This window comes from Lepidochelys olivacea (assembly GCF_965140295.1).
Source record: "Lepidochelys olivacea isolate rLepOli2 genome assembly, chromosome: 26".
Lineage (NCBI taxonomy): Eukaryota > Metazoa > Chordata > Testudines > Cheloniidae > Lepidochelys > Lepidochelys olivacea.
In genome coordinates, this window is record NC_140436.1 from 13,065,278 (window position 1) to 13,077,493 (window position 12,216).

The 12,216-nt window shown below is 45.7% G+C and overlaps 1 protein-coding gene across 1 annotated transcript; it reads right to left on the reverse strand.

Moving 5' to 3' along the window:
* Positions 1-39: 39 nt before the first annotated feature.
* DUSP11 (dual specificity phosphatase 11) lies at positions 40-11,889 on the reverse strand. Its single transcript, XM_084615235.1, has 10 exons — positions 11,612-11,889; positions 10,292-10,367; positions 8,167-8,298; positions 7,028-7,151; positions 6,530-6,590; positions 6,054-6,100; positions 3,778-3,853; positions 3,272-3,397; positions 2,812-2,847; positions 40-2,038 (listed from the first exon to the last, which is right to left on the reverse strand). The coding sequence occupies exons 1-10, from the start codon at positions 11,884-11,886 to the stop codon at positions 1,768-1,770; spliced, it is 1,224 nt and encodes a 407-aa protein (XP_084471361.1). The 5' UTR covers positions 11,887-11,889; the 3' UTR covers positions 40-1,767.
* Between the last annotated feature and the right edge of the window lie 327 nt (positions 11,890-12,216).

A 12,216-nucleotide genomic window follows, 5' to 3' on the forward strand; every position in this document is an offset into this window, starting at 1 on the left:
ACTTTATGTCACAATGGCTTAAAGCTCATGAGCCAAGTGTTTTCCTTGCAAAAAAAATTTTTAATGTACCACACTCTCATAACAGTCCCATTTCTCCTGCACAGTAAACTCCAAATGCCAACATCCTGCACAAAAATCATGAGGCCTGAGCTAGCCTTTTAACTCCTTCTATCCAATGATCTTAAAATAATTTTACAAAGATGGGTGTGGGGAAATAACCCAATTTTACAGATGAGGAAAATGAAGTACAGGCAAGTTAAGTACAAAGTCAAACAGCACATCAGAAAGAGCCAGGAATAGAAACCACAGCAGCTAGGAAAGGTACTGGCCTGCTAAACCCAACCACCTCAAAGAAAACACAAGTGCCTTGTCTCCACTTAGGATGTTACATTAAGAACAGCCCTGCATTTATCTTGGTGCAAAGAAATTCCCTTTTTAAGCAGTGAAGACAAAGCTTAAGTGACACTATCTTTCCCATGTTCTCACAGAACTAGGACCATTATGTTAGCCTCCCTTAAAGGGCATGAGCAACTTGCTTTGAACATCCTTGAATGTAGTGCTGGTAAAAAGAGGTGCCAGGCTGAAAGCCCTGGAGATCAGGCTCCTCTGTTTCTCCACAGAGCAGGAATGCAAGTCTCATGGACATAAATGACCATGTGTCTCCACACTGATCAGCTCTGCAGTAAGGAGGGAGTCTCTACTTCCATCCTTGGCCTCTGCGAGACTGCCACAGAGTGATATCCATGGTGGTCTGCAGCAGAAACCTGTTTCATGGGTAGTATAAGGAGCAATGACCTTGCTGACATTCAATTTCAATCTGGACTGGATCTGACCAACCAACCTTCAGGCTTCCTAGAGCCACCCAGTCCCTCCCCTGTTACATTTAGGAGAATACGAAGGTTAAAAACACATTTAAAACAATGTAAAATGAAAGTGATTACGCTAGATTTTACTCCTCTTGGACAATGGAAAAATTAGGCTATTAAGTAGATCTGGTCCTAAGTTTTCCAGGGGGGTTTTCCTTTGGCAAAATGCCAATTCATCAAAATTGAAACATTGTGTAGAAACCCACAAATTTAGACAGATCTTGTGATGGAAAACAGGCAACCAGAAATCAGACTTCATAGGGAGCTGGGCAGCAAGCCATAGAATTCTGTGGGAAATCAAAGTGGGATTTTTTTCAGTCTTTCCTTCCCATGAAGTTTTTTTTAATTTGACCTTTGGGATGAAAGTTCTCAAAAATTTGAGTTTTCTTCATGAACGGAAAGGCTGATCTCTGGCCAGCTCTACTACTCAGTTTCACTGTGGTTACCTTTCCAGGTATTGCCATGCTATGCTTTGGTTATAAACAACTGCAGGGGAAGGCATTTGTTTAAAACACAATTCCCTTAGAGTTTAAACAATGCACAACATTTCTCATGGGAACCACCTATTCAGTTTGGGTCCATGTTTATCCTGGGTGTCCATTTAGAACTCTATAAGTCATTGTAACATGGATGTCACAATATTTTAATACAGTAAAAAGGTGAGGGTTTGTTATGAAGGTGGTTAGGAAAAATAAAACTTTTAGAAACAGTCTCAATATTAAAATTAATGATTCCTTCCTTTGTGTTTCCTGACTGGCACTTGGCCAGCAATGGGCACCACAGCAAAGGGATTAGAAGGAATAAAAGACTCATTCTTGAATAAAGCTTCTAGATTAAAAACCCACAGAGTGTACTCCATATAGCGGACTTCCAAGTTCTTCCACCAGATGAGTCCCTCACATCAATTTGTATAGTGATTCCTATTGGGTCTTCTGGAGGTTTTCATTTTATACATTTCCTGGTGTATATGGTAAGGATTTTGCACTGGAAAGTATGGTCCGTTGTAACCATTATACTGTTTGTTATAAGGTAGGGGAATGGGGTAGTTGACAGGTCCCAAGTTGTAAGGGGGTGTTTGCTGGGCCAGGTTGGCTGTAGGGACATATTCCTTGTAATAAGCAGATCTCCCATGGTTGTAAACTCCGTGGAAATTCCTGACAGGGTACAGGGCTCTGAAAAAGAAAGATCAAGATCATTTACCTGGATGGCTGAGCCCTGTTCCTGATATCTCAGCTCTTGAAGCTCCTAAGCCACACCAGAGATAAACTGCACTAGCGAGGCACCAATTGTACTTTGTCAGGTCCTATAAATCATGCTAAGACTCTCAGTCTCTTAATACTTTGCATTTACATAGCTCCACAGAGGAAAAACGCTAAGATCTTTTACAAACATGAAGCTTTACAGTACCCTAAAGTGGGAGTCAAGTATTACTACTGCCTACCTCTTTTATGCAAGTCAACTGTAGCACAAGAAGTCTTCACAGAAGGTATTTCCCCTGCCTCCCACCCCCTCTAGTTTGTCCTAACAGGAGGAATACCCCTCCTGCCCCCCATATTTTGGCCCAGAAGGAGTAATTAAAGGGTATGAAACATTCCCCTGGCCACTTTCGTTTGATTGTCAACCATACATAATACAGAACTGAACCTTCCAGTGTAACAGATTGAGCTCTTAAAGAGCATTCTTGTACGGGTATCTCCTTCAACTTACAAAAGCCAACCAGACACGTTTGTAACCCCCAAATCATGAACTATGGAAGAATTAAATTCAGCCCAATAATCTATTACGATTTAGGAAAAGGAAGTTCACCCACAGATCCATGAAGCAAGGATTAGAGGGGGTTACTTAAGAAGTGGGAGGTGCAGATGTGGTATCATGTCGTGACATGACACTTGACAGGAGGAAGTGCAAATGCCTACATCCCAGGAGTAAAGAGGAAGCCATTTACCTTTGTTCTCTTTTTCCTTGCCAAGAAGGGAAGAGCCTAAGAGCAGGAGAAGAGTTACAGTCTTATTATGAGTGAAAAGCAATTCTGCACAAGAGTCACTGAAGTCCAAATCATAGGGTAGGGCCCTTCTTTGTGCTAAGGTATCTTAGAGTAGTAAAACTATTTCATTACCCCTACATTCATTTATTATGCACCTCCCACAATGTATGTAGGCACAGTGCAAAATTTAACTAATTGCCACAGTAGCAGCCAGATCAATAGGTCTTGTCCGTACTATGGTTGAAACAGTCTTAGCAACTGAGTTTAAACTCAGTTCCTAAACAAAGTGAGTTTTGGGACCAAGATTCGAACTTGAGTGCCTGGCTTGCAATCTTGTGTGCCTATTTACCTTTGTCACTTTCACAAATATACCTTTTCCCTTGATCCAATCCACTCTACCAGACCCAAACTAAATACCAACCTGCTGTCTGCCAGGGGGAGCTGTTCTGAATACAGATGATGTCCAGCTACTTGGAAATCCAAATTTGGTGCCATGCTGCTTTGTCCTTTGATCAAATCAAATCCTTGTCCATCTGCAGCATGGTTCCTTAAACAAAAACGTTCCATTAGCACAGCCCAAATTTACAGAATCGCTCAATGCAGTTGCAGGGAAGTTTTTATACTCTTTATGGTCTCAGTTATAATTGCACCTCAAACCACTTCAAGAAGTGGGCATGATCCCCATTTTAGAGATGGGGAAACTGAGGTATTGGGAGGCAGAGTGACTTGCCCAAGGTCACCAGCAGAATGTGGAACAGAGCCCAGATCTCCTGGCTTCCAGTCCTTTTCCCTATCCACTAATCCGTGCTTCTTCATCAGCAAACAGGAGTGAAAAAGCTAAACTCAGGTCCATTAAATAGCGGACATGAGCTAACTAGTCTTCATTCTAGCACCCAGACACAAACATATGTAGAAACAGTGACTTACATTCTGATGGGGCCCTTCTGAAGGTCCTCAATATAGTTCTTCCTCTCTATAGAATGCCCTCGCGACCTGTTGAACACTATGAGGAGGGAAGAGTTAAGTTACAAAACACCATTATACATAAATATTTTACACTAGGCTACTCAGGACAGGGGGCAGATCACGTGTTGGCAAAGCACTGAAGACGCACACCGTATTAGCAGTAATAAAGAACTCTGAGAATGATTTTAACCCCTTGGTTTTGACACTGAGCACACCCCAACTCATTTACAGTAATTCAGTTAAGGTCACATGAGCACAGGTTAAGCATTTCGGTATCAGAAGGTTGGATATCAGGAAGATGTCCTTTAAGGTACAGAAGAGAGATGCAGACTGGAACGAACAGATGCCATTTATAACATCAAGGTGCAACTCCATTTCTACATAATGTCCCTTTGATGACAGCTCATGGTTGCATGAATGACCCATTGGGCAGAGCAGGTCTTCTCTTGTTTATAAAGAAGAGACACAGAGCTATGAACACCAGAGTTATGAACTGATCAGTCAGCCCCACACCTCATTTGGAACCAGAAGTACGCAATCAGGGAACAACAGAGACCCACCCACCCCCCAAAAAAGCAAGTACAGTACAGTACTGGGTTAAACGTAAACTACTAAAATAAAGGGAAGGTATAAAAAAAGATTTGACAAGGTAAAGAAACTCTGCTTGTTTCATTTGAATTAACATGGTTAAAAGCAGCATTTTTCTTCTGCATAGTAAAGTTTCAAAGCTGTATTAAGTCAATGTTCAGCTGTAAACTTTTGAAAGAAAGAACCACCATAATGTTTTGTTCAGAGTTACGAACAACCTCCATTCCCAAGGTGTTTGTAACTGAGGTTCTACTGCAGGGGTGGGCAAACTACAGCCTGGGGTCCGCATCTGGCCCTTCAGACGTTTTAATCCAGCCCTTGAGTTCCTGCCAGAGACTGGGGTCGGGAGCTTGCCCTGCTCCGTGCGGCTCCCGGAAGCAGCAGCACCATGTCCCCACTCTGGCTCCTACACGTAGGGGCAGCCAGGGGGCTCCGCACACTGCCTCCGCCCCAAGCGCCACCCCTGCAGCTCTCATTGGCCAGCAAATGGGGCCAATGGGAGCTGCAGGGGCAGCACCTGTGGATGGGGCAGTGCATAGAGCTGCCTGGCCACACCTCCACGTAGCAGCCAGAGGGGGGACATACCGCTGCTTCCGGGAGCTGCTTGAGGTAAGCACCACTTAGAGCCTCCACCCCTCACCCCCTCCCACGCCCCAACCCCTTACCCCAGTCCTGAGCCCTGTCCTGTCCTCCGAACCCCTCGATCCCACCCTCCTTCACCCCAGAGCCTGCACCCCCAGCCAGAAACCTCACCCCCAGCACCCGCACCCCAACCCCCAATGTCACGAGCATTCATGACCCACCACATAGGCGCCGACTTCTACTCGTGGCAGTGGGTGCTCGACCCCCTTCTGCCCCCTGCCCTGCCCCACCCCCACCCCAAACCCTTCCCCAAAGTCCCCACCCCAACCCCTTCCCCTCCCTGCCCCTACTCCAACCCCTTCCCCTTATCCCCACCCTGGCCCCACCTCTTCCCCTGAGTGCACCAAGTTCCTGCTCCTCCCCCATCCCTCCTGGAGCTTGCTACGCCACCAAACGGCTGTTTGGCGGCAGCAAGTGCTGGGAGGTAGGCGGAAGAGTGGGGACATGGTGTGCTCAGGAGAGGAGGCGGCGGCGGGGCGGGGAGCTTGGCTGCCGGTGGGTGCAGAGCACCCACTAATTTTTTCCCATGGGTGCTCCAGCCCCAGAGCACCCATGGAGTCGCTGCCTATGGCCCACCACACAATTTCCATACCCAGATGTGGCCCTCGGGCCAAAAAGTTTGCCTAGCCCTGTTCTACAGTAAGAGACGCAATGAGATGGATTGGCAATGGAGCAGAATGTTGCTCAATTTCCTTTGCACGCCTACCCATAAGTCACCTGGGTTTCAAATCCAGTGATCCACTGACATCAGTCTGGCTTAAGATGGATTCCAAGGGCACTGTAGCAAAATCAATCCATCATCACAATAAATCTCTTCCTCTTTGCCCTCCCATTTCCTATTATCCATCCACTCTCCCAATCTTACATTTTCCTATAGTGCAAAACTTCTTACAAGTTCTCCCTCTGCGCTCTTCTCCAAGAGCCTAGAACCTTTTGAATGTAAGCTACTAGCCAGTGTTTCGCCCCATAAAAGAAACAGGAAAAACAGTGATCTCCTTATTACTTACACTCTATAGCGACATTTGGTTCCATGCCTTCAACATCAATTAGGTACCTGAATAGAGCAACATAATACATGAGCTCTAATTATGGGAATAACGCTTAAGAATGAAAAGACAAACTTTTATCTCTCTGGATGCTTTTTTTAAGATTATGTATTTACAGGCCATGATGGGCTACAGAAATACTCACAGCTTTTATGGCAGAGGTAAATTTCTGATTGCTATACCAAGGCTCATGCACAAAAAACGTATATGCCCTGAGAGCATCCATACATATCTGCTCAGAGAACTTCTAATCCTGCTCTGTTCATGAAATCCAAGATTTTATATGGTCACTAAGCCCTTGACTAGTGCACTTTACATTAGAGTCCAGGATTAGGTATAGTGAGGCAGACATTGGATAAGTAATTTTCCCATCCCTTGTGCTACTAGAGAAATACCCATCTAGCGCAGCTCAGCTACAAGAGTTTAAGGTGACTCACCTACAAACGAGGTAACCAGTTCTGTTTAAGCCATGCGTGCAGTGAACTCCAATGAGTTTATCTATGAGACAGGAAATTCAAGTTATGTTTTTTAAGATAGTGTTCATTTTCAGGCAGGCAGTGTGCATCAGAAAGGAGAAGGAAGCAAACCTGATTACATTTGTTAGTCATTCACAGATTACGCCAACGTAAACAAATTAACATCTCTACAACACTGCTTAAAGACAAGCTCGCATTTATGGCTAATTATCACTAATTATTCAACTCTTGCTTATAAAAAAAGCAGTCAGGTCACACAATTTCAACACAAATCTTGTTTAGGAGAAAACATGGGCACATCGCACAAGGAACATAAAGACCATATGAGAGCAGCCTTATGGCAGAGTTCTGAGGAGTGTAAACCTGGGTTAATGCTTAACATAAGGCACATACACAGTATCTGTAAGGAAGTGACATTGACACGCATTAGAAATTAAATTAGAGGCAACCTATGCTCACCGTTATCTCTGTTCTCCCGTAAAAACTCTTTCACGGCACATTTAAATTTAAAAATTGTTTCGTTATCTGGTACTTCGTGTCCAACCGTCAAGATCTTGGAGTAGCACAGTGTCTTTGGTAGCTCCTAAAAAAACCAGGGGAATCCAATACATTTTTTGTATGAAGCATAAAACCAAACATTCCCATCACTGAAAGGGGTCCACGTGCTTTATAGAAAGGAAATGCTTCTATAGTTTAAAAACTAAACCTGAAAGGGTGCCTGTGAGATTTTAGTCTGGTAAGTGAAATCCTCCGCAATAACTCAGGTAAGTTACAACAGCACCATATTGTCAGTTTTACCATGCATCTCTCAGAAGTGCTTAAATACAATTATGTGTAAGTACATGGAGTAAAATTTGCCTGAAACTATTCTTCCAGCAAACCAAAACTGATGTAAGGGCTCAAATAAAACACACACCATAAAGAGTTCTGAACTAGAGTAGTTTTACACTAGACTATTATGGAGACTTTACACAGCCCATATTTAGTAACAGTGATTCACAAGTGACTACCAAGATGCAAGTTCTGATAGCCCACTTAGTCCTCCTAGTGACAACTGTGAGGTACCATCAAAAACACTTTTGACCCACACGTTCCTTTGCTATTGTTTCTTGTTTGTCCCAGGTTTCCTTCTCATCTGTCTTTTACAAAACAAAGTGCATGTAGCAGAAGGGCAAGGGGAGTATCTGAAACAACTGTTTCCAGGTAATTAATGTCACCAATAAATAATAGTTTGAACTGGAATTCGGAAGCCTTTGTTTAGCGGTGCTGAGAGTGAAATGACAGACCATGGTAACACATAGTCACTTACAGAGTCCACCATATTCAGAGAAATTTGAAGCCCACTTCATTCACTTGGGCATAGTGAGGATTTTTAGGCCCTGATCCTGCTTTCAGATCCACACAGGCACAATCTTCCCCCCACCCCCATTACTACAGTATCCGAGTCTCAATTTTCAATGGATTAATCCTCCCAATGACACTGTGAGATGGGAAACTGAGGCACAGAGAGGCTAACCGACATGCTCAATGTGCCATAGAATAATCCGTGAGGGAGCAGAAGTACTTGGGCCTAGGATAGTTGTTGCATCCTAACTTACCTCTGGTCCATAATAGCGTGTTGTGTATGTTAGATCAATGATCATGCCAAGTTCTTCTTTCTGTTCTCTAATTTTCTTAAGGAGGTCAAAAGGAGAAAATCTGTCTTTTGGGGCAAGTCTCCATTCAAAACTCTGGCGAGAAATAATATTTAATAGTATATTGTGCACAACTATGGCACCCTATCCAAGAATCTCAAGGCACTTAAACACCCCACAACAGCTTTGGGAGGGGAGTTCCCATGCACCCCACCAACCCACAGCATAATGGTGTACTCCCTAAAAAGGTAGATGGTGTCAGAATCCAGGTACCAAACAGAAAGAGGCCTCAGGTATATGCAGATACATTAAATACTGAAGCACCTTGATATTGATCTATTGAAAGCATCTTCTCCCTGACATTAGTGCATTAGACTACTCAGCTGTGTTCCAAGAATCCCAATGCTCAAATAAATTGGTTAGTCTCTAAGGTGCCACAAGTACTCCTTTTCTTTTTGTGAATATAGACTAACACGGCTGTTACTCTGAAACCACACACTACAGTGATTGGAGCTCTCTACATCTAGACACAGCTAACAGTAATCCTAAGACGATACACAAATGGCAGAGAAATGCATCTAAAGAGGAGGAGGTTCATCTCTGAATGTTGCTGCTGGTGCCAATCGTATGGCCAACGGTCAGTATTCACAAGCTTAACATCCTAAGCCTTTTTAAATACACAAGCATGGTAAAGAAATAAATCGATGAAAATCTCAGCATAGCAATTGAGACACTATCAAAAGGAGGCAACAAGGAACTATAAAGCACAGTCATCTAGAGATTTCTGATAAAGGAATAACAGCTACTACTTATACTGATAAAGAGGACAAACACCTTAGTAGCTGGGTACTCCAGGTGAATGAGGTGAGCCAGCAGGAATATCCTTCATGTAATTCACTGCTATTAATTTGAAAGCATTGGGACTAGTAGAAAGATCAAGGGAGACAGATTGCTGAATCAAATGTACTAGATTACAGTCCAAGACAGTTCTGCATATTTAAAGGAGTGATTAGTCACATGTATCTTTATAGTGGAGAAAGATCTTTCAACATTACTGTCAGAAACAGCTAAATTTAGCACACAGCAAATACGTCATGATCTATTTTTAATTTCCAGATTCCATCTGAAGTGATGAAGGCACAATTTTCTTTGATGCAGATTGCCACATTTATGTCAGTTTTGTTTTTTTTTTTTATAAGAAGCTCTCTGATGTCCATCCAAATGATACATGGAATTCATATGAATGGGAGTTACCAGGTTAAAATGCTCCATATGTGGAACTCACTATCCCACAATACTTTATAGCAGAAGGATACCAAAAAACCAGCCCCACTGTGCCTAGACATGCCACATAAAATCACCTATGGCGCAAGTTTTCAGAGCCATGGATGAATACCATCTCTAAACATCTGGACACTCATGCTCAACAAGCTTGGTGAGAAACCTCCATGAGCTGTTACTTAAAGCACAATGGTAGCAATATAAAGCAATATAAACACTACAGTAGCTTTAACTCTGAGCTTACTTCTCCTGAAGTTTTAAAGGGTAACGGTCCCATCAGGCTTCTATTTTCTATCCCAAAAAGTTGTAATCTCCAAGTTTTCCTTTAGCATAAATCAAATTTAGGCTGTGTTTACACCAGGACTACTTTACCAGTATGGGAATAACAGTACACCATATGGGCAAAGCACTCCTTGTGTGGATTCAGTTATACTGACAAAGCTGTGCATTATGATATCATAAAACTGTCCCACACAAGTGAAAGTATACCCACAGAAGTGTAGTTGGTATAATTGCATCTACACTAGAGGCTTCTGCTGGCCAGCTGTTGGTGATGGAGTGTGAAGAGGTGTGATTCCCTGACAGAATTCTGTGGTGTAGACCTGGTCTGAATTGCCAGCATGTTCAGATAAGTTCCTCTCAAAGAGTGCACACATTGGAATAAAGTTCTCCCCTCAACACATCCAACCCTAACATCTTTGAAAAATCCCTACTCTGAGATCACTAAGTCCATGTTTTCTGTTACAGTTAAAAACTGCAGACCCGAAATGACCCAAAAAGAGGCCAAACTCAATCATCTCTCACTTACCTTTTTTAAAGGAACTTTGAAAGCGATGAACCTAGTACCCGGCATTCTTTGTCCAAGTGGGAGATAGTCGGTCCATCTAGAAGAGAAATGTTATGATTAATGCCACAACTTCCCATAGGTGGAATCTTGGGGAATGTCTACATTGCGAAGTTGTCGACAATACTTTTGTCTTCCATAGGTACTTAAAGCCCCACCCCGGCGAAAGACAAAGGTTTTGCTGACGCAAGTAGCAGTGTGAACCTGGTTTTATCGGCAGGCGCACTCTCCTGCCGACAAAGCTAATGCCACTCGCAGGGCTGAAAGTATTTGGTCGGCAAAAGTGCCAACAAAGTACTCACAAAGAGCGATTACGCACGCTGACTTTTCTAAAAGCTGCATGGTGTAGACAAGCCCTTGCCTTTTACATTCGGTCTTCATCCCATGCCTCCCTTTTACTGAGCTCTATTTCCTTCCTGCTGGAAAGGCTTCTTCCAAAAGAATACAGATTTATTACCAAATCCCAATTTCTTTGGGTCAACTAACCCAGATCAGTTAGTGTCACTGATGGAGCCCTTCTCAAGGTAATTTAGGCCCAGCTATTGATATTAGTGCTGCAACCCCCTTGCTGTAAATTGCAAAATCAGTTTATTGCCAAGGGAAAAAACCGGAACAGGCCAAGTCACACTTATTTCAACCCCCTGCTCCTCCCCACATTCTATTGGGCACATGTACAAGTAGTGAAATAGTCATCAGAAATGCAAATCACCGGGGAGACGCTAGCCACAGCTCAGACAGCGTTTTGCACTCAGCGCAGGGTTACACGTGATAAACGCGAGGGTAAACCTTATTGGCGTTTTGATTTCATGGCACAGTCTCGCCAGTGATTTCATACAATTCACAGGCAGCCTCCCGAAGGAAACATACGGACAAAGGCTCCCTTACGATGGTGTCCAGCCCTCACGCTGTGGCTGACATGGGGGATGCACCTGAAGAGCAGGGAAGGGTCCCCCCCGCCCCCACGCAGATAGGGCAAGATCTCAGAAGGCTTCGGCTCAGTGGATTCGGGGAACAGGGGAAAGGGGGATTTCAAGTCCCTGATCTCCCCCGGAAAGCGAGGCGCCAAGGGGCCAGGAGCTGAGAGGGGGCGGGGGCACCAAGAGCTCCCTAGCCGGGGTGGGGGGAGGGGGTGGCTGGAGGGAGAAGGCTGCTGTCAACGCGGCACCATTTCGAAAGAAGGGGGGGGAGGGGCTCCAGGTAACACCCCCCCCCACACCCGCAGGAGTCCCAGGCCGGAGGCGGAGGCCCAACCGAGCGGGCCCAGGCCGGGGGAGCGGGTCTCACCTGTCCGGCAGGCGGGTCTTGCCGTTCCCCGACATGGCCCCGGCCCCGGCCCCGGCCCGGCTCCCCCAGCGCGGCCCCGAGCCCGCGCCGCCGCCCAGCACCGCCCGCCCGATACCCAGGCCGGGGCGCCCCGCCAGAGACGCTCCCAGCTCGCGGCCCCGCGGAAACCAGCCGGTGCTCGGCGCTTCCGGTTCCGGTTCCCACGGCCTCGCGCAGGGGACGTGGCCCCGCCACGCGCACGGCCGCCCCCCGGCAGCGCAGCGCGCCCCGCCCATTCTGACCTCACGGCCAGCGCCGCCGCTCCCCACCCGCCTTTTGGGCCCTTTGCCCCGCCCCTTCGGCTAGCCCCGCCCCTTCGGAAAGCCGCGGGATTGCGGCACGCGGAGCCTCGACCCCGCCCAGCAGGGGCCGGCCCAGCTCCAGCCCCCACCCCCATTTCGCAATTACCCACAATCCCCCGGGGCCCAGCCCAAGCGCCTTCTTGTCTGTTACCCAGAATCCTCCAGGCCACACCCCAATGTCCTGTTCTGTGTTACCCACAATGCCCTGGGGCCCAGCCCCAGTGTCCCCTTCTCTGTTACCCCCAATCCCCCGGGGCCCAGCCC